The sequence below is a fragment of the Odontesthes bonariensis genome, chromosome 10 (genome assembly GCF_027942865.1).
Source record: "Odontesthes bonariensis isolate fOdoBon6 chromosome 10, fOdoBon6.hap1, whole genome shotgun sequence".
Classification (NCBI taxonomy): Eukaryota; Metazoa; Chordata; class Actinopteri; order Atheriniformes; family Atherinopsidae; genus Odontesthes; species Odontesthes bonariensis.
This window is the reverse complement of record NC_134515.1, coordinates 121,405-144,467: the sequence shown is the minus strand read 5'-3', so window position 1 is coordinate 144,467 and position 23,063 is coordinate 121,405. Positions and strand designations below refer to the sequence as shown.

Sequence of the window (23,063 nt, the reverse complement as noted above, 5' to 3'; positions counted from 1 at the left end):
TCCTATGGAATAATGAGGCCATCTGGAGCTGAGGGTGATGGTAGGGGGGCCCCAAATGAAATTCTGCTTAAGGCCCCATAAAGGCTTGGGCCGGCCCCTGCGTCATCGTGGTCATGGACATAAGGAAATTCTTACAGTCAGAAGCAACAAGGAGAACTAAGAATTGAGTGGAGGGAGGTAAGAGATGTGTATTCTGTTGTGTCGACACCCACGCCTGCCTATAGGCCCCTAAACCTACCTATAGGCCCTAACCCTGCCTATAGGCCCTAAACCTGCCTATAGGCCCTAAACCTACCTATAGGCCATAAACCTACCTATAGGCCATAACCTACCTATACGGCCATAAACCTGCCTATAGGCCTCTAAACCTACCTATAGCCATAAACCTGCCTATAGGCCATAAACCTACCTATAGGCCATAAACCTGCCTATAGGACATAAACCTACCTATAGGCCATAAAACTGCCTATAGGCTCTAAACCTACCTATAGGCCCTGTGGGAGCTATTTGTAGAGTTAGTTTTGTTTTTTGGTTCTAGTTGTAAATTTAATTAGCTAATTATGAGTAACTTTATTTGATTCATTTCAGTGCTTTATTTAGATTAGATTTTTCTTGCTAATATTCTTAGTTAGTTATTTGTTTTGAATATTTTGCTAATTGGGTCACATTGGGCACCTGAGTCTATTTATGTAGGTAGGCACCTGGAGTTTGTTTTATTGTTTGGAAATAAATAATCAGAAAAACGCAAGAATTAATTTTGTGGACATTCAGTCTTCTTTTGCCTGCGTTAAACCACATCCCCCATGGTGCATCAGTGGTCTTTTGATTTTGTTTGGTTTAAGTTTAATTAGTTTTTTATTAGACCCTCCAGAAAAACGCGGGCATAAATCCTTGATTACGCGGCATAATCCTTGATCTTGCGGGCTAAAATCTTGGATTTTGCGATTGAATATGCGGGTTTTTTAATGATTTTATGCCGTGAAATTGCGAGAAGTTGCGGAAAATGCGAATTATGCCAAAAAGTTGTGAATTATGCAAAGTTGCAAAATATGCTGCTACTGGATGAAAAAGAGTCATTTTAAAGACCTCCTATGATAAACAAGCATACTGGAACCAAGTTACTTCACAGAAGGTTTTTTTATTTTAACAACTTGAGCAGTCTTCACAATCAGTCATAAATAAAAAACATGGCTTAAACTTCCTGAGTCACAGAATTGTAAAAGATAAAATAAATGCTGCCTTGTTTCTGGTAGCCCTCCCAATGGTTTTGGAGGTTGATGCCTCGGTGAACGTCAGCTGTCTGGCTTTGGCTTTCCTTTCCGCAGCTGCAGAATGCATTTTCAAATGTTTCGCGCTGGTAAAGTGGCACGTCACCGACAATTTTCTTTTATGCTCCAACACACAGTTGCACGGGCTGCAGAATAGTTTCCCCCCGCTTTTGTGCAAGACATCGGGGGTACTGGTTTGCCCGGTCTTTGGCAGTAATGTGCGTCGGTAGGTGAGATCGATTAGCTTTTTTCATTTTGTCTCTCGTTAATTTTCTCTTCACACTACGGGGCTGTTTTCCTTGTGTGTGTCGGTGGCAATGACGTCGCAAGCCGCGAGTCGGATTATAAATTACATCACCAGTTAATTTGGTTCATTTAGACATTTTTTTCTCTTCCCAACTTTATGCAGAAAAGTGCGGAGATTGTGAAATCAAGCGTGCATATTTTGGCGGAAAATGTGATTATTGCGGTGGAATATGCTGCTTTTTGGAAAAATATTGACCCCCGCATATCAGCGGTATTTTGCTGATTTTGCAATAAAACCAGCGATCGCAAAATCGCGTTTTTCTGGAGGGCCTATTTTATGGACAAATGGGCCACTACAGGCCCTAACCCTACCTATAGGCCCTAACCCTACCTATAGGCCCTAAACCTACCTAACCCCTAAAGCTACCTATAGGCCCTAAAGCTACCTATAGGCCCTAAACCTACCTAACCCCTAAAGCTACCTATAGGCCCTAAAGCTACCTATAGGCCCTAAACCTACCTAATCCCTAAGCTACCTATAGGCCCCTAAACCTACCTATAGGCCCTAAACCTACCTATAGGCCCATAACCTGCCTATAGGCCCTTAACCTACCTATAGGCCCTAAACCTACCTAACCCCTAAACCATGCCTATAGGCCCTAAACCTGCCTATACGCCCTAAACCTACCCTATAGGCCCTAAACCTACCTAACCCCTAAACCTGCCTATAGGCCCTTAACCTACCTAACCCATAAACCTGCCTATAGGCCCTAAACCTACCTATAGGCCCTAAACCTACCTAACCCCTAAACCTGCCTATAGGCCCTTAACCTGCCTATAGGCCCTAAACCTACCTAACCCCTAAACCTGCCTATAGGCCCTAAAGCTACCGATGCAGAAAAGGTGCGGAGATTGTGAAATCAAGCGTGCATATTTTGGGCGGAAAATGTGATTATTGCGGTGAATATGCTGCTTTTTTTAAAAATATTGACCCCCGCATAATCAGCGGTATTTTTGCTGATTTTGCAATAAAACCAGTGATCTCAAAATCGCGTTTTTCTGGAGGGCCTATTTTATGGACAAATGGCCACTACAGCCCCTAACCCTACCTATAGGCCCTAACACTACCTATAGGCCCTAAAGCTACCTATAGGCCCCTAAAACCTACCTATAGGCCCTAAAGCTACCTATAGGCCCTAAACCTACCTAACCCCTAAAGCTACCTATAGGCCCCTAAAGCTACCTATAGGCCCTAACCTACCTATAGGCCCTAAAGCTACCTATAGGCCCTAAACCTACCTATAGGCCCTAAAGCTACCTATAGGCCCTAAACCTACCTAACCCCTAAAGCTACCTATAGGGCCCCTAAAGCTACCTATAGGCCCTAAACCTACCTATAGGCCCTAAAGCTACTATAGGCCCTAAACCTACCTAACCCTAAAGCTACCTATAGGGCCCTCAAACCTACCTATAGGCCCTAAAGCTACCTATAGGCCCTAAACCTACCCTAACCCCTAAAGCTACCTATAGGCCCTAAAGCTACCTATAGGCCCTAAACCTACCTAACCCCTAAAGCCTACCTATAGGCCCCTAAACCTGCCTATAGGCCCTAAACCTACCTAACCCCTAAAGCTACCTATAGGCCCCTAAACCTGCCTATAGGCCTAAACCTACCTAACCCCTAAAGCTACCTATAGGCCCCTAAAGCTGCCTATAGGCCCTAAACCTACCTATAGGCCCTAAAGCTACCTATAGGCCCTAAACCTACCTATAGGCCCTTAACCTGCCTATAGGCCCTAAACCTACCTATAGGCCCTTAACCTACCTAACCCCTTAACCTACCTATAGGCCCTAAAGCTACCTATAGGCCCTAAACCTACCTATAGGCCCTTAACCTACCTAACCCCTTAACCTACCTATAGGCCCTAAAGCTACCTATAGGCCCTTAACCTACCTAACCCCTTAACCTACCTATATGCCCTTAACCTACCTATATGCCCTAAACCTACCTATAGGCCCTTAACCTGCCTATAGGCCCTAAACCTACCTATAGGCCCTTAACCTACCTAACCCCTTAACCTACCTATGGCCCTAAAGCTACCTATAGGCCCTTAACCTACCTAACCCCTAAAGCTACCTATAGGCCCTTAACCTACCTAACCCCTTAACCTACCTATATGCCCTTAACCTACCTATAGGCCCTTAACCTGCCTATAGGCCCTTAACCTACCTAACCCCTTAACCTACCTATGGCCCTAAAGCTACCTATAGGCCCTTAACCTACCTATAGGCCCTTAACCTGCCTATAGGCCCTAAACCTACCTAACCCCTTAACCTACCTATAGGCCCTTAACCTGCCTATAGGCCCTTAACCTACCTATAGGCCCTTAACCTACCCATAGGCCCTAAACCTACCTATAGGCCCTTAACCTACCTAACCCCTAAACCTGCCTATAGGCCTTTAACCTACCTATAGGCCCTTAACCTACCTAACTCCTAAACCTGCCTATAGGCCCTTAACCTACCTATAGGCCCTAAACCTACCTAACCCCTAAACCTACCTATAGGCCTTTAACCTACCTATAGGCCCTTAACCTACCTAACCCCTAAACCTGCCTATAGGCCTTTAACCTACCTATAGGCCCTAAACCTACCTATAGGCCCTAAACCTACCTAACCCCTAAACCTACCTATAGGCCCTTAACCTGCCTATAGGCCCTTAACCTACCTATAGGCCCTTAACCTACCCATAGGCCCTAAACCTACCTATAGGCCCTTAACCTACCTAACCCCTAAACCTACCTATAGGCCCTTAACCTACCTATAGGCCCTTAACCTACCTATAGGCCCTAAACCTACCTATAGGCCCTAAACCTACCTAACCCCTAAACCTGCCTATAGGCCCTAAACCTGCCTATAGGCCCTAAACCTACTTATAGGCCCTAAACCTACCTAACCCCTAAACCTGCCTATAGGCCCTTAACCTACCTAACCCATAAACCTGCCTATAGGCCCTAAACCTACCTATAGGCCCTAAACCTACCTAACCCCTAAACCTGCCTATAGGCCCTTAACCTACCTAACCCCTAAACCTGCCTATAGGCCCTAAACCTACCTATAGGCCCTAAACCTACCTAACCCCTAAACCTGCCTATAGGCCCTAAACCTACCTATAGGCCCTAAACCTACCTAACCCCTAAACCTGCCTATAGGCCCTTAACCTGCCTATAGGCCCTTAACCTACCTAACCCCTTACCCTACCTATATGCCCTAAACCTACCTATAGGCCCTTAACCTGCCTATAGGCCCTAAACCTACCTATAGGCCCTAAACCTACCTAACCCCTAAACCTGCCTATAGGCCCTTAACCTACCTAACCCCTAAACCTGCCTATATGCCCTAACCCTACCTATAGGCCCTAACCCACTGTAATTCCTTATATACACAACGTTTGCATTCAGGCTTAAACAGTTCCATGGCAAACACAATATCCTGTTCTGCCTATTAAAGCTATTCACTAAACTATCTTAGGCATTAGGAAATTGTGATATTTTTAAAGACTTTTAAAGGTTATAGAAGCTGGAATGCATGCAGAGAGTAAATCGTGTTGTTTTTTTCATGTTGCTGTAACAGAATGAGAAGCAGAGTGTTGGAGGAGGAATAGAAAAGCTAATGGCTGAACTCAAAGGTGTTTTTATCTGCTCAGATAGCCTACAGCTCTGTTAGACCTGTTGAGGTTCCTGTAAATCTGAATAAATGTTCCTATACATCCAGTAGAGCTGATTTTCTGTATACAGTCAGGCTGTTGGTGGTGGTGTTCTGGGGGGCCTGGGCCCACAAAGGTTCAAACTAATGAATGAATACATCTGTTGTACTTCAGTAAACTTTTCTAAAACTTTTCTAAAATCAAAGCTGTAGTTGTGTTATCACTGTGAGTCACAGACGAGTCCCGCAGCTTGCTTTGGGTCTTTATTGGAGGAAAATTCAGACAGAACAGAATCTCAGCTGAACTCAGCAGGTTTAACATCTGAGGAAAAAGCCCTTAACTGCTGGGAAACTGTGGGAGGAAATGAGAAGATGAGCCAAAAACACAGAATCCAACACAGAGCTGAACCTCTGAATAAAGAATATCAGACATGGGGAAGAGAAACCGAAACACACCCGACCAACAGAGACTTTTCTCAGTTCATCCTGCAGCTGCTGGAGCTTCAGAGAGGACGTCCGGCTCGAATAAAGCTGGAGGTGAGAAAGACCTCCTTCAGAGGGGCGTGGCCTCGTCACCTGCGGCCTGAAGGAGGCGTGGCTTGTTAATCCTACATTTCAAACAGATTTGATGCTCGTCTGACAGAAACAGTTCAAGTTTGAGTCAGATGATCCCGTTCTGTCTCAGCTCACCTCGCCGGTGGGAGGAGCTACGACTCAGAGGAATGAAGTGGGAGGAGCTACGACTCAGAGGAATGAAGTGGGAGGAGCTACGACTCAGAGGAATGAAGTGGGAGGAGCTACGACTCAGAGGTGGAAGTGGGAGGAGCTAAGACTCAGAGGAATGAAGTGGGAGGAGCTAAGACTCAGAGGAATGAAGTGGGAGGAGCTACGACTCAGAGGAATGAAGTGGGAGGAGCTACGACTCAGAGGTGGAAGTGGGAGGAGCTAAGACTCAGAGGAATGAAGTGGGAGGAGCTAAGACTCAGAGGAATGAAGTGGGAGGAGCTACGACTCAAACAGAGGTGGAAGTGGGAGGAAATTTGATTTGAGATTTTATTAATTTTTCTGAAATGTGAGTAAAAATAGAATAAAATGATTTAAGAATTAAAGAAGTCATCAGGGAGACAGTTTAGGTTTCTGTGGGGCTAATTTTTACACAGCTTTTGTTTTTTCCCCCCACCCACCCCCCGTGAGTCACATGACATCAAACCCGCCCCCTAAATACATAAATACATAAATATCAGAGTCATAGAAAATAAATAAACACAAACTTCTTTCAGCTGATAAATAACTTTTTCTCAGATAAAAACATAAAGAAGTTTTCAGGTCGGGATAATCCAGCAGAACCTTCTTCGGGTCGTGACTCGGAACAGAACCGGTCCGGCTGCAGTTCTCCTCCTTCCGTTCGGGTCGTGACTCGGAACAGAACCGGTCCGGCTGCAGTTCTTCTTCGTCCGTTCGGGTCGTGACTCGGAACAGAACCGGTCCGGCTGCAGTTCTCCTCCTTCTGTTCGGGTCGTGACTCGGAACAGAACCGGTCCGGCTGCAGTTCTTCTTTGTCTGTTCGGGTCGTGACTCGGAACAGAACCGGTCCGGCTGCAGTTCTCCTACTTCCGTTCGGGTCGTGACTCGGAACAGAACCGGTCCGGCTGCAGTTCTTCTTCGTCCGTTCGGGTCGTGACTCGGAACAGAACCGGTCCGGCTGCAGTTCTCCTACTTCCGTTCGGGTCGTGACTCGGAACAGAACCGGTCCGGCTGCAGTTCTCCTACTTCCGTTCGGGTCGTGACTCGGAACAGAACCGGTCCGGCTGCAGTTCTCCTCCTTCCGTTCGGGTCGTGACTCGGAACAGAACCGGTCCGACTACAGTTCTTCTTCGTCTGTTCGGGTCGTGACTCGGAACAGAACCGGTCCGGCTGCAGTTCTCCTCCTTCCGTTCGGGTCGTGACTCGGAACAGAACCGGTCCGGCTGCAGTTCTTCTTCGTCTGTTCGGGTCGTGACTCGGAACAGAACCGGTCCGGCTGCAGTTCTCCTCCTTCCGTTCGGGTCGTGACTCGGAACAGAACCGGTCCGGCTGCAGTTCTCCTCCTTCCGTTCGGGTCGTGACTCGGAACAGAACCGGTCCGGCTGCAGTTCTTCTTCGTCTGTTCGGGTCGTGACTCGGAACAGAACCATCAGAACCGGTCCGGCTGCAGTTCTAAATAAGTTTTAAATCAGAACATATAAAAACTTTAAGAGGATGAATCAAAGTCTCTTCTCTCTGTTGCTCCTCCTTTCTTTTCTCATCCCTTCATCCTCCATCTTGTTTCCTTCTTTCTAAATTTTTCTCCCTTTGTTTCATCCCTTCTTCATTTCATCCTTTCCTTCCTCCTTTCCTCGTCTTCTTCTCTGAATTCAACCTCCATCTCCTCTCATTGGTCAACACTTAGATTAAACCCCGCCCCCTCCTTGTGACTGGTTACTTGTCCTGTCAATCAAATGTCAAACATCCCTCCATGACCACGGATGCCCCACCTCTGCGTCGGATTGGTCCAGAGCCTCAGAACGAGGTCACACAGGTCATCTCATCGGCGAGCTCGTCCTCATCGCGGCTCGTTCTGATTGGCTCCTCGTCGCTGTAGAGGGCGGCCGGGTCGGTGGCGGCGCTGTTGAGAAAGCCATGGCTCCCGGAGCCCAGCAGGTCGCTGGCGGCAGACTCCATCTCGTCCACCGTCATGTGACAGGCGTCCGCGATCTCTCGCTTGGCGAATGCCACAAACTTTGGGTCCCGGGCGTAGAGGCCGAGTCCCTCTGAGATCAGAACCTGCAGAGAGACCAGAACAGAACCTCGATCAAGCTCCACGGAAACGCTCTCATCCTCATTGATCAGTGATCGATCAGGTTTGCTCACCGCCTCCACAAGACTGTCAGCCGATCCACGCTTCTCCGTGAACTGGGCGCCGAGCTGGGAGGGAACTCTGAGGGTGGTGTACGCCCGGTAGGGGGGCGGAGCTGCAACACAGGCACATGACACAGTCGCATGACACAGTCGCATGACACAGTCACATGACAGTTAAATGACACATTCACATGACACGTGACACAGTCACATGACACATGACACAGACATATGGCACAGTCACATGACACAGTCACATGACACAGGCACATGACACATTCACATTAAACCGTCACATGGCACAGTCACATGACACAGGCACATGACACAGCCACATGACACATTCACATGAAACAGTCACATGACACATTCACGTGACACATTCACATGAAACATGACAGTCACATGACACAGACACATGGCACAGTCACATGACAGTCACATGACACAGAAACATGAAACAGTCACATGATACATTCACATGAGACATTCACATAACACAGTCACATGACACAGCCACATGACACAATCACATAGCACAGTCACAGGACACATTCACATGAAACAGTCACATGACACATTCACATGACCAATGGCACAGTCACATGACGCAGTCACATGGCACAGCCACACGACAGTCACATGACACAGCCACATGACACAACCACATGACAGCCACATGACAGCCACATGACACAGTCACATGGCACAGCCACTTGACACATTCACATTAAACCGTCACATGGCACAGTCACATGTCACATTCACATGACACAGTCACATGAAAAAGTCACGACACATTCACATGACACAGCCACATGACACATGACACAGCCACATGACACATGACAGTCACATGACACAGGCACATGACACATTAACATTAAACCGTCACATGGCACAGTCACATGACAGTCACATGACACAGGCACATGACACAGGCACGACACATGACACTGACACATTCACATGACACATTCACATGACACATTCACATTCACATGACACATGACACAGTTACATGACAGTCACATGAAACAGTCACATGACACATTAACATGACACGTGACACATTCACATTCACATGAGTCACATGACGCAGCCACATGGCGCAGCCACATGACGCAGCCACATGACGCAGCCACATGACGCAGCCACATGACGCAGTCACATGACACATTCACATGACAGTCACATGACACAGCCACTTGACAGCCACATGACAGCCACATGACACAGTCACATGGCACAGCCACTTGACACATTCACATTAAACCGTCACATGGCACAGTCACATGTCACATTCACATGACACAGTCACATGAAAAAGTCACGACACATTCACATGACACAGCCACATGACACATGACACAGCCACATGACACATGACAGTCACATGACACAGGCACATGACACATTAACATTAAACCGTCACATGGCACAGTCACATGACAGTCACATGACACAGGCACATGACACAGGCACGACACATGACACTGACACATTCACATGACACATTCACATTCACATGACACATGACACAGTTACATGACAGTCACATGAAACAGTCACATGACACATTAACATGACACGTGACACATTCACATTCACATGAGTCACATGACACAGACACATGGCACAGCCACATGACGCAGCCACATGACGCAGCCACATGACGCAGCCACATGACGCAGTCACATGACACATTCACATGACAGTCACATGACACAGCCACATGACAGTCACATGGCACATTCACATGACACATTCACGTGACATATTTACATGAAACATGACAGTCACATGACACATGAGACAGACACATGGCACAGTCACATGACAGGCACATGACAGGCACATGAAACAGTCACATGACACAGTCACATGACACAGTCACATGACGCAGTCACCTGGCACAGTCACATGGCGCAGTCACCTGGCTCAGTCACATGACACAGTCACATGACACAGCCACATGACACAGTCACATGAAACAGTCAAATGACACAGTCACATGGCGCAGTCACATGAAACAGTCACATGACGCAGTCACCTGGCACAGTCACATAGCACAGTCACATGACACATTCACATGAAACAGTCACATGACGCAGTCACATGACACAGCCACTGACACAGCCACATGACACAGTCACATAGCACAGTCACATGACACATTCACATGACACATGACACAGCCACTGACACAGCCACATGACACAGTCACATGGCACAGTCACATGACACAGCCACATGACAGTCACGTGGCACAGTCACATGACACAGTCACATGACACAGTCACATGACACAGTCACATGACACAGCCGCATGACACATTCACATGACACAGTCACATAGCACAGTCACATGACACATTCACATGACACATGACACAGCCACTGACACAGCCACATGACACAGTCACATGGCACAGTCACATGACACAGCCACATGACAGTTACGTGGCACAGTCACATGACACAGTCACATGGCACAGTCACATGGCACAGTCACATGGCACAGTCACATGACACAGCCACATGACAGTTACGTGGCACAGTCACATGACACATTCACATGGCACAGTCACATGGCACAGTCACATGACACATTCACATGGCACAGTCACATGACACAGCCACATGACAGTTACGTGGCACAGTCACATGACACATTCACATGACACAGTCACATAGCACAGTCACATAGCACAGTCACATGACACATTCACATGACACATGGCACAGTCACATGACGCAGTCACATGACACAGCCACATGACAGTCACATGGCACAGTCACATGGCACAGCCACATGACACAGTCACATGACAGTCACATGACGAATTCACATGAAAGTCATATGACACATTCACATGAAACAGTCACATGACACATTAACAGGACACATGGCACAGTCACATGATGCAGTCACATGACACAGCCACATGGCACAGTCACATGACGCAGTCACATGACGCAGTCACATGACACAGCCACATGACACAGCCACATGACACAGTCACATGATACAGCCACATGACACAGTCACATGACACATTCACATGACACAATCAGACACGTTCACACAGACCACTGACAGCCATTCTTTGTAAATCTGTTGGCTCCTCCCACCTGGCATCCCTGCAGGCTCGCCGTACCACGCCGCTCTGGGCGCCGCACCCGTCACGCTCACGCCTGTCGGGAGACAGGAAGCAGATCTTTGGTCAAACTCTGGACTTCCTGCACCTGACAGGTGAAAGTCTGCCTCCTCACCTCTCTCTGAAGGTGGGTTCTTCCCCTCGCCACCTCCTCCCCCCGCGCCCCCCCAGGGTTGGCTGCCTTCCTCCTCCACCAGGATCAGGGGGGCGTACAGGAGGCGGCCGCGGCGAGGACACGGGTTCGCCCAGGATGCTGAGGACGCCGCCGAGGAGCGCCCTGAGGAGCGGCGGGAGTCGTAGCTGTTGGAGGTGTGCTGAGGGGGAGGAGAGGGGCGGGTTACCTGAGTGTGTGTTACCTGAGTGGTGTTACCTGAGTGGTGTTACCTGAGTGGTGTTACCTGAGTGCGTGTTACCTGAGTGCGTGTTACCTGACTGCGTGTTACCTGAGTGCGTGTTACCTGAGTGCGTGTTACCTGAGTGCGTGTTACCTGAGTGCGTGCATGGCGTGGCGGTGACGTGGGGTGGTAAGTCCCGGGGATGGGCAGGTCGTCGCTGCTGCCCTGCCGCCGCAGACACTGGATGTTGAAGGACGGCTTCCTCCCTGAGGGACCAAACAAAATCATGATGTCACAGATGGGCTCTGATGTCAGAGCACGTCTCGCGACTCTCACCTGTGGGCGTGGCAGGAAGTAGGCGTCGCCGGGTCGTCCTCCTGCCCTCGCTGTAGCCGTTACCATAGGTACTGTTGGTGAAGGGGGTGTGGCCATCGTAGTCTCTGTAGAGAGGAGGCTCGTCAAGGTAATGTCTGCGCACACGATGAGGTCATCAATCAGAAAAAATCAGCATTAATCAGTCGTCTGTCTGTCAGCGTACCTGTCTGTGGAGGTGATACTCTCGTTGTCTTCCTCTCGGCTGTAGTAACCTTGCTCTCCGTACGCCTCCACGTCTCCGTTCCTCCAGGTTCGGTCTCTGGAGTCCCTCCTGCAGACCAACAGATGAGTGTGATTGGCTGAGCCATCTGTCAATCAGAAAGCTGCTCCAGTCCCCTCTGAACACACCTGCCGTGATGCTTGTGGTAGGACGGCCTCTTGTGGGCGTAGTCCAGCAGGCCGTTTCTGGCCGATGGGCGGCGGTGGTGATGATTGGCAGATGACCTCAAGCTGTCCGCGCGATGAAGGTGTTCATCGTGTTCGTTCCCATTCGCCATCTTGGTGAGAGAGCCGACCCGATGGATCAGACCGCCATTAGAGACGCCCCCATCACCCACGACCCCACCAGGACCTGCAGAAGCACAGTGGGAACAACAAACAGCTGACACCTTCTGTACACCTGTTCACCTGTACACCTGTACACCTGTACACCTGTTCACCTGTACACCTGTTCACCTGTACACCTGTACACCTGTTCACCTGTACACCTGTACACCTGTTCACCTGTACACCTGTTCACCTGTACACCTGCTCACCTGTACACCTGTTCACCTGTACACCTGTTCACCTGTACACCTGTTCACCTGTACACCTGTACACCTGTTCACCTGTACACCTGTTCACCTGTACACCTGTACACCTGTTCACCTGTACACCTGCTCACCTGTACACCTGTTCACCTGTACACCTGTTTACCTGTTTACCTGTTCACCTGTACACCTGTACACCTGTACACCTGTTCACCTGTACACCTGTTCACCTCACCCTATCTCTAAAGGAGAGCCCAGACACCCTGCGGAGGAAACTCATTTTGGCCGCTTGTATTCGCGATCTCGTTCTTTCGGTCACTGCCCACAGCTCGTGACCATAGGTGAGGGTAGGATCTCGTTCTTTCGGTCACTACCCACAGCTCGTGAGTGACCACAGGTGAGGGTAGGATCTCGTTCTTTCGGTCCCTACCCACAGCTCGTGACCACAGGTGAGGGTAGGATCTCGTTCTTTCGGTCCCTACCCACAGCTCGTGACCATAGGTGAGGGTAGGATCTCGTTCTTTCGGTCCCTACCCACAGCTCGTGACCACAGGTGAGGGTAGGATCTCGTTCTTTCGGTCCCTACCCACAGCTCGTGACCATAGGTGAGGGTAGGATCTCGTTCTTTCGGTCCCTACCCACAGCTCGTGACCACAGGTGAGGGTAGGATCTCGTTCTTTCGGTCCCTACCCACAGCTCGTGACCACAGGTGAGGGTAGGATCTCGTTCTTTCGGTCCCTACCCACAGCTCGTGACCACAGGTGAGGGTAGGAACTCGTTCTTTCGGTCCCTACCCACAGCTCGTGACCATAGGTGAGGGTAGGATCTCGTTCTTTCGGTCACTACCAACAGCTCGTGACCATAGGTGAGGGTAGGATCTCGTTCTTTCGGTCACTACCCACAGCTCGTGACCACAGGTGAGGGTAGGATCTCGTTCTTTCGGTCCCTACCCACAGCTCGTGACCATAGGTGAGGGTAGGATCTCGTTCTTTCGGTCACTACCAACAGCTCGTGACCATAGGTGAGGGTAGGATCTCGTTCTTTCGGTCACTACCCACAGCTCGTGACCACAGGTGAGGGTAGGATCTCGTTCTTTCGGTCACTACCCACAGCTCGTGACCATAGGTGAGGGTAGGATCTCGTTCTTTCGGTCTCTACCCACAGCTCGTGACCATAGGTGAGGGTAGGATCTCGTTCTTTCGGTCCCTACCCACAGCTCGTGACCACAGGTGAGGGTAGGATCTCGTTCTTTCGGTCCCTACCCACAGCTCGTGACCATAGGTGAGGGTAGGATCTCGTTCTTTCGGTCACTACCAACAGCTCGTGACCATAGGTGAGGGTAGGATCTCGTTCTTTCGGTCACTACCCACAGCTCGTGACCACAGGTGAGGGTAGGATCTCGTTCTTTCGGTCACTACCCACAGCTCGTGACCATAGGTGAGGGTAGGATCTCGTTCTTTCGGTCTCTACCCACAGCTCGTGACCATAGGTGAGGGTAGGATCTCGTTCTTTCGGTCCCTACCCACAGCTCGTGACCACAGGTGAGGGTAGGATCTCGTTCTTTCGGTCCCTACCCACAGCTCGTGACCACAGGTGAGGGTAGGATCTCGTTCTTTCGGTCCCTACCCACAGCTCGTGACCATAGGTGAGGGTAGGATCTCGTTCTTTCGGTCACTACCCACAGCTCGTGACCACAGGTGAGGGTAGGATCTCGTTCTTTCGGTCACTACCCACAGCTCGTGACCACAGGTGAGGGTAGGATCTCGTTCTTTCGGTCCCTACCCACAGCTCGTGACCACAGGTGAGGGTAGGATCTCGTTCTTTTGGTCACTACCCACAGCTCGTGACCACAGGTGAGGGTAGGATCTCGTTCTTTCGGTCCCTACCCACAGCTCGTGACCACAGGTGAGGGTAGGATCTCGTTCTTTCGGTCACTACCCACAGCTCGTGACCACAGGTGAGGGTAGGATCTCGTTCTTTCGGTCCCTACCCACAGCTCGTGACCACAGGTGAGGGTAGGATCTCGTTCTTTCGGTCACTACCCACAGCTCGTGACCACAGGTGAGGGTAGGATCTCGTTCTTTCGGTCACTACCCACAGCTCGTGACCACAGGTGAGGGTAGGATCTCGTTCTTTCGGTCACTACCCACAGCTCGTGACCACAGGTGAGGGTAGGATCTCGTTCTTTTGGTCACTACCCACAGCTCGTGACCATAGGTGAGGGTAGGAACATAGACTGACCGGTAAATGGAGAGCTTGGCCTTCTGGCTCAGCTCCTTCTTCACCACGACGGGCCGGTGCAGAGCCCGCATCACTGCAGACGCCGCACCGATCCGTCTGTCAATGTCCTGTTCCATTCGTCCCTCACTCGTGAACAAGACCCCGAGATACTTGAACTCCTCCACTTGGGGAAGGATCTCATTCCCGACCCGGAGAGGCATTCCACCCTTTTCCGGCCGAGGACCATGGTCTCAGATTTGGAGGTGCTGATTCTCATCCCAGCTGCTTCACACTCAGCTGTGAACCGCTCCAGTGAGAGCTGAAGGTCACGGCCCGACGACGCCAACAGAACCACATCGTCCGCAAAGAGCAGAGACCCGATTCTGAGGTCGCCAAACCGGACCCCCTCAACGCCCTGGCTGCACCTAGAAACTCTGTCCATAAAAATTATGAACAGAATCGGTGACAAAGGGCAGCCCTGACGGAGTCCAACCCTCACAGGAAACATGTCCGACTTACTGCCGGCAATGCGGACCAAACTCTGACACCGGTCATACAGAGACCGAACAGCCCATATCAAGGAGTCCGGCACTCCATACTCCCGGAGCACCCCCCACAGGACTCCCCGAGGGACACGGTCGAACGCCTTCTCCAAGTCCACAAAACACATGTAGACCGGTTGGGCGAACTCCCATGCTCCCTCCAGGATCCTGCCGAGGGTATAGAGCTGGTCCACTGTTCCACGGCCAGGACGAAAACCACACTGCACCTCCTGAATCCGAGATTCGACTATCCGGCGGATCCTCCTCTCCAGTACCCCCGAAAAGACCTTACCAGGGAGGCTGAGGAGTGTGATCCCCCTATAGTTGGAACACACCCTCCGGTCCCCCTTTTTAAAGAGGGGGACCACCACCCCGATCTGCCAGTCCAGAGGCACTGCCCCCGATGTCCACGCGATGCTGCAGAGGCGTGTCAACCAAGACAGCCCTACAGCATCCAGAGCCTTGAGGAACTCAGGACGGACCTCATCCCCCCCCCCGGGGCCACCGAGGAGTTTTTTGACAGAAAGGCAACCTCAGCCCCAGAAATGGGAGGCCCCACGTCCGAGCTCCCCAACTCTGCTTCCTCATCGGAAGGCGTGTCGGTAGGATTGAGGAGGCCCTCGAAGTATTCCCCCCACCGACTCACAACGTCCCTAGTTGAGGTCAGCAGAGCCCCGCCCTCACCATACACGGTGTTGATGGTGCACTGTCACTCCTCCTTACAGGGGATTCCGCCAGCCGTTCCCAGCAGACCCTCACAATACGTTTGGGCCTGCCAGGTCTGACCGGCTTCCTCCCCCACCAGCAGTGGTGATCAGTTGACAGCTCCGCCCCTCTCTTCACACGAGTGTCCAGGACATTCGGCCGCGAGTCCGGCGATACGACCACAAAGTCGATCATCGAGCTGCGGCCTAGGGTGTCCTGGTGCCAAGTGCACATATGGACACCCTTATGCCTGAACATGGTGTTCGTTATGGACAGTCCGTGGCGAGCACAGAAGTCCAACAACAAAACACCACTCTGATTCAGATCGGGGGGCCGTTCCTCCCAATCACGCCCCTCCAGGTCTCACTGTCATTGCCCACGTGAGCATTGAAGTCCCCCAGCAGGACGAGGGAGTCTCCCGGAGGAGCACTCTCCAGTGCCTCCTCCAGGGACTCCAAAAAGGGTGGGTACTCTGAACTGCCGTTCGGTGCATAAGCACAAACAACAGTCAGGACCCGTCCCCCCACCCTAAGGCGGAGGGAGGCTACCCTCTCGTCCACCGGGGTAAACCCCAATGTACAGGCGCACAGCCGGGGGGCAATAAGTATGCCCACACCTGCTCTACGCCTCTCACCGCGTGCAACTCCAGAGTGGAAGAGAGTCCAACCCCTCTGGAGGAGGCTGGTTCCCGAGCCCAAGCCATGCGTCGAGGTGAGTCCGACTATATCTAGCCGGAACCGCTCAGCCTCGCGCACCAGCTCAGGCTCCTTCCCCAGCAGAGAGGTGACGTTCCACGTCCCAAGAGCCAGCTTCAGTAGCCGAGGATCAGACCGCCAAGGTCCCCGCCTTCGGCTGCCGCCCAGCTCACACTGCACCCGACCCCCATGGCCCCTCCCACGGGTGGTGAGCCCATGGGAGGGGGACCCACGTCATACTTTTGGGCTGTGCCCGACCGAGCCCCACGGGCACAGACCAGACCCCTGGGCCTGGCTCCAGGGGGAAGCCCCGGTGACCCACGTCCGGGCGAAGGAATGTGTTGTCCAATAATTTAATCTAAATTGTCTTCCCATTTGTCTCGGTACCTAACTTACCGCATTTACTCTAGCACTAGTTATGCTCTTAGCTCTTTGGTTTTGGAAGGAAATGCACTTATGATTTCTTGTGAGCTGAAGTTCTTTTGCCTGCCGATGTGGAACACACTTATTGTAAGTCGCTTTGGATAAAAGCATCTGCAAAATGACTGAAATGTAATGTAATTTTGTGCATCATAGGGGGTTTTATTAGCTGTTCTTTGTCTGGTCCCTCATCTAGGATCTGTTTGCCTTGGGTGACCCTTAAACCCCCGGGCAGCATAGCTCCCAGACTCATTGGGGCGCGTAAACCTCCTACAACTTATGGGTTCGAAAACTAAGGGAATTATATCAAATGAAAAAGATAACCTACTCATTAAGACTTCAAAAAACTACTTTTAGCCTGCGCTGGGGGCCAGCAGCGTATCCTTATTTGAGGGTTGTATGGTGATGAGTACAGATGTGATGCTGAAGCTGTCAGATGTCATGCTAAGATGTTTTATTTATGTATTTTTCTTTTTTGAAAACTTCATATTGTCAACACTCGTGGACCACTGATGTATGGCTGTATAATAGCTCTGTGAAAATAATAATAAAAATGTAAGTTCTAAAAAAAAAAAACAGTCTCAGGTCAGTGTGATGATAGGATGTAATGGTGTTTTTTACCAGTAGGTGTCAGAATGGAGCCTCGTCGCTCCTTCTCCGCTCCGAAGCCGTTTTCAGCCTGTTGAGACGGGAACAGAAGACCGTTAATCACCAGGTCCAGTTGAACCAGCTCAGTTCAGCTCAAAAGGCAGAATGAGTACCGGGTACGCAGCATCCTCCTCCAGCTCCTCGTCCTCCATCATGGCCTCCTCCTCATCCTCCAGGTCCTCGTTCAAAGCGAGACGCATCTCTGGACCCAGATCCTGCAGCGTCTTCAGGCCGGCTTTGCACAGCTGAACGGGGATAATAAATCATTACAGAAGAAGCTGTGCTCTGCTTCCTAAAGGCATCTCTTCAGCCTGAGATGATCAAATGTAAGTTTATGAACACAGAGAGAGGGGAAAGACACGCAGCACAGGACCGCTCGGTGCGGGAGTCGAACCGGGGCCAGCTGCAGCGAGGACTGTAGCCTCTGTACATGGGGCGGCTGCTCAGCCCACTACGCCACCGACCGCCCCACTCCTACTAACTTTCTGAGTTAGTAAGCGAGTTTGAGTAAGCGAGAAGTTCCTGGATGCATACTAGATTCTCCGAAATGTTGGGTATGCATCATGAGGTTACTACTCATACTCAAACTACCCAAGATGCAACGCAACGTGACGTCGCCGATCGTCATTTCCTGTCAAAACGGCAGTTTCAAGCTAGCTACAACGAGGGTAGGTTCACTTCCTGTTTTCAAAACAAAAGCACCAATTGTATGGTAATGGCTTTCCCTATGATAAAAGGCAACGGGTATTTTATTTTGTGAAAATAACAGGAAGTGCGTTGCTCACTGCGGCTAGCTTTAGTAGCGCCGAATTCGTGGGAACAAAATTGTAAACAGCCGGTATTTTGTCAGGTTTTCAACACGTTGGGGATCTAAACGACTACTTTCTCACCTGAAAATGTTTCGAATGTTGCTAAAGTTTACAGAGTTTAGAGCTTAAGAGAAATCAGCTTCAGTATGTAGTATGTAGTTTGTAGTATGTAGTTTCGAACACAGCCATTGTGTGCACCATGCTATCATCACAGGACCAATTTAACACTTCACATGCAGTTCTTCTCGTGACCACTAGGTGTCGTATGTTCTTTAATCATCAGCTTGTTACTTCCTGTACGAACACATGACCCGGTCTTAAAATGTGTTACTCAGAACCAGAGGTGGGTAGTAACGAGTTACATTTACTTCAGTAAGTTTTTGAAAACATTATACTTCTCGGAGTAGTTTTAAATCTCTATACTTTTTACTTGAGTAGATTTGTGCAGCAGAAACTGTCCTCTTACTCCGCTACATTACTCTTACTCAAGTAATTATTTGGATGAATACTTTTTACTTTTACTCGAGTCATATTATTCTGAAGTAACAGTACTTTTACTTGAGTACAATTTTTGGCTGCTCTGCCCACCTCTGATCGGAAGCAAGTTTAAGTTTTAAGTTTCACTGACGACAGTTTACAGAATCGAACCTTTATTAAAGTTAAGTTAAGTTAATTCTCATCCTACCTGGATGGCAGACGGGTTGGTGGTGTCGGACTCTCCGGTCAGATCTCCGTTCTCTTTCCTCTTCCTGAACTTCCGGAAGTAATCCTGGATCAGGAACGTTGCGTAAAACTTCCCGACTGTGACTTCCTCCTCTGCGGACGGAGAGAGGACAGTTCAGTGTCAGAACCTGCAGAACCAGAACCGGCGGCGGTGAGCGGCAGCGGTACCTTCGTGTGGCGGTATGACTTCGTCCAGCAGCTTTGGCTTCATCCTCTTCCAGATCTTCTTGATGATCCCCCTCAGCTCCTCGTTCTCCTGGTCAGGGTTGCCTAGAAACAGCATCCAGGGGGCGGAGTCAAGTTACAGTTACACCAGTCTGACACCTTTCATTCCTCACTGAGAGCCTTCGGTTATCAGGCCCCTCTCTGTGGAACCAGCTGCCAGTTTGGGAGGCAGAGCCTTCAGTTATCAGGCCCCTCTCTGTGGAACCGGCTGCCAGTTTGAGAGGCAGAGCCTTCAGTTATCAGGCCCCTCTCTGAGGAACCAGCTGCCAGTTTGGGAGGCAGAGCCTTCAGTTATCAGGCCCCTCTCTGTGGAACCAACTGCCAGTTTGGGAGGCAGAGCCTTCAGTTATCAGATCCCTCTCTGTGGAACCAGCTGCCAGTTTGGGAGGCAGAGCCTTCAGTTATCAGGCCCCTCTCTGTGGAACCAGCTGCCAGTTTGGGAGGCAGAGCCTTCAGTTATCAGGCCCCTCTCTGTGGAACCGGCTGCCAGTTTGGGAGGCAGAGCCTTCAGTTATCAGGCCCCTCTCTGTGGGACCAGCTGTCAGTTTGGGAGGCAGAGCCTTCAGTTATCAGGCCCCTCTCTGTGGAACCAGCTGCCAGTTTGGGAGGCAGAGCCTTCAGTTATCAGGCCCCTCTCTGTGGAACCAGCTGCCAGTTTGGGAGGCAGAGCCTTCAGTTATCAGGCCCCTCTCTGTGGAACCAGCTGCCAGTTTGGGAGGCAGAGCCTTCAGTTATCAGGCCCCTCTCTGTAGAACCAGCTGCCAGTTTGGGAGGCAGAGCCTTCAGTTATCAGGCCCCTCTCTGTGGAACCAGCTGCCAGTTTGGGAGGCAGAGCCTTCAGTTATCAGGCCCCTCTCTGTGGGACCAGCTGCCAGTTTGGGAGGCAGAGCCTTCAGTTATCAGGCCCCTCTCTGTGGAACCAGCTGCCAGTTTGGGAGGCAGAGCCTTCAGTTATCAGGCCCCTCTCTGTGGAACCAGCTGCCAGTTTGGGAGGCAGAGCCTTCAGTTATCAGGCCCCTCTCTGGGAGGGTCAAATCAATCTGTTTCCTGAGCTCGGCTACTTTTCTAATTGGCTCTGAATGAATTGGACTGTATCTTTTAGGTGCCCTGAGATGACGTTTGTTGTAATTTGGTGCTTAATAAATAAAGCTGAATTGAATCCCTCCGATGTGATGATCAGCACGCTGCCCTGCAGCCTTTGAGCCAGCCACCACAGACCGGTCACATACCTTCAGTCTTGATCTTGAGCGCCGTGCGAACCAGAGCGAAGAGCGTCGCGTTGAAGGTCACCATCCCGTCTGCGTTCAGAGGCATGTTCATGGCCACCAGGCGCTGAGAGGGGGAGGAAGAGGGCATGGGTGAGGCTGATGGGGTGAGGCTGAGGCCCCATGGGGTGAGGGTGAGGCTGATGGGGTGAGGCTGAGGCCCCATGGGGTGAGGGTGAGGCCCCATGGGGTGAGGTAGGTATTTACCTTACAGGCCACCCTGTGAGGGCAGAGCTTCCCGAAGCCCAGGGGAGGCTGAATCCTCCGGAGCAGAGCCACCACATCCAGGTGCTTGATCCGACCTCTGAGACAACACAACATTCAGCAGTTTAACATCAGCTCCTCTGACCAATCAGACTCATTGAAATTTAAATTCAGATCAACAAGCTCCGGAATTAAGTTAACTTAGAAGAACTCAGTTCTATTGTTTCCACACTTTACAAATGTCTCTCCTGAGGATGAAAACAGGGAATCAGAGCAGAGAGCTAACAGCTCTCATGCTAAGCTAAGCTGGCTAAGGAGAAAGCTGATCTGAACATCTGGAACGTACTTGGCCTCTGGGTCATACTCAGACCAGATCCTCTTGAACTCGTCCAGATGATGCGGCCCCAGGATTGACCAATCACGCGTCAGGTAGTCGAAGTTGTCCATGATGACGGCGACGAACAGGTTGATGATCTGAGGGAGAGGAAGTTCAGCTCAGGTAGCAAACTGAAGGTGTGTAAATGTGTGTGTAAATGTGTGTGTTCTCACCAGGAAAGCACACAGCATGAAGAAGCTGATGAAATAAACGATGGCGAAGGTGCTGCCGCAGGTAAACTCTTCACCTGGTTCGAAGTCCGATTCCGGGTCGCAGCGTTTACCTGGAAGGCTGGCCAACATGATCTCCTGCCACGCCTCACCTGTCGCACACCTGCACACAGAAACAGTCCAACAGCTGTGGTTCCGGAATAAATCTGGGAAAGTTATAGCACATACCTTTACTTTTATATATTTCTATTTTCACAGTTTTACATAAGATGTGTATGATCATTTTGATATAATCCCATATTTAAAACATACTGTCACATCCAGGGCTGTAGTGACACACTAATCTCACGATTCGATACAATACGATACGATTTGATACAATTCGATGCAATTCGATGCGATACGGTACGATACGATATTTATGAACTAATTTATCACTGTTTTGTATAATGTGACCCCCTGGCATTGTGTTGTATTACCTTAATGTTCCATGTTTTCACTGATTGTAACGTCTGACTTTTCAATAAAGTTTGCTTTAAAAAAAAAAAAAATTGCGACTCAAAAAAACGATACTTTATCGGGAAACGAAATATCGATATATATCGCAGTATCGATAAAATTGCTGAGCCCGAGTTACATCAGTTTGTTTTTTCAGCGCAGGTAAAGCAACCAGAACACACAAAGTCCTGAATGATGAAGAGGAGGAGGAGGGTCTGACCTGAAGAGGAGGAGCACAGCCTGAGGAAACGTCTGGAAGTTGTTGTTTCTGTTGATGTGGGTGTAGTCCTGCATCGCCACCTTCCCAAAGGTCTGACAAACACAAACAGCACAGATTCAAACTCAAAGCTTTCTGGGAAAGTTCCTAATTTCTTTTTTTAAAGTATTTTTTGGGGCTTTTTATGGCTTTAATGATAGGACAGTGTGAGAGAGACAGGAAGCAGGGGGCAGAGAGATGGGGAAGACACGCAGCAAAGGGCCGCTCGGTGCGGGAGTCGAACCGGGGCCCGCTGCATTGAGGACTAAGCCTCTGTACATGGGGCGGCTGCGGAAAGTTCCTAATTTCACTGTGTTCCCCTGAACCTGAGCCCCTCGGGTCCTGCACCTGAGCGGTCCTGAACCTGAGCCCTGAGGTGCTCCAGATGGCAGCACTGAGGTGCACTGTAGGTCCGTAGAAGCCTGGGTTCTGGTTCTGGTTCTGGTTCTAGTTCTGGTTCTGGTTCTGGATCAGGTCCCGGCGCCCCCTGCAGAAACTCACCTGCATGCCGATGACGGCGTAGATGAAGAAGATCATGGCGATGAGCAGAGCGACGTACGGCAGCGCCTGCAGAGAGAGGACCAGGTGAGT

General features: G+C 50.3%; 1 protein-coding gene across 1 annotated transcript in view; it reads right to left on the bottom strand.

Moving 5' to 3' along the window:
• Positions 1-6,434: 6,434 nt before the first annotated feature.
• The window catches only part of cacna1fb (calcium channel, voltage-dependent, L type, alpha 1F subunit), a 94,212-nt gene continuing 77,583 nt past the window's right edge, over positions 6,435-23,063 (bottom strand). The window contains exons 34-51 of the mRNA XM_075475852.1: positions 22,974-23,039; positions 22,437-22,528; positions 21,722-21,881; positions 21,519-21,646; positions 21,176-21,272; positions 20,933-21,035; positions 19,647-19,748; positions 19,441-19,571; positions 18,060-18,191; positions 17,920-17,977; positions 12,316-12,538; positions 12,131-12,238; positions 11,929-12,032; positions 11,746-11,858; positions 11,373-11,571; positions 11,232-11,294; positions 8,109-8,209; positions 6,435-8,021 (exon numbers count right to left, since the gene is read on the bottom strand). Of these exons, the coding sequence (XP_075331967.1) occupies positions 7,758-8,021; positions 8,109-8,209; positions 11,232-11,294; positions 11,373-11,571; positions 11,746-11,858; positions 11,929-12,032; positions 12,131-12,238; positions 12,316-12,538; positions 17,920-17,977; positions 18,060-18,191; positions 19,441-19,571; positions 19,647-19,748; positions 20,933-21,035; positions 21,176-21,272; positions 21,519-21,646; positions 21,722-21,881; positions 22,437-22,528; positions 22,974-23,039 (2,244 nt within the window). The 3' untranslated portion in view covers positions 6,435-7,757. The remainder of the gene's footprint in view (positions 8,022-8,108; positions 8,210-11,231; positions 11,295-11,372; positions 11,572-11,745; positions 11,859-11,928; positions 12,033-12,130; positions 12,239-12,315; positions 12,539-17,919; positions 17,978-18,059; positions 18,192-19,440; positions 19,572-19,646; positions 19,749-20,932; positions 21,036-21,175; positions 21,273-21,518; positions 21,647-21,721; positions 21,882-22,436; positions 22,529-22,973; positions 23,040-23,063) is intronic.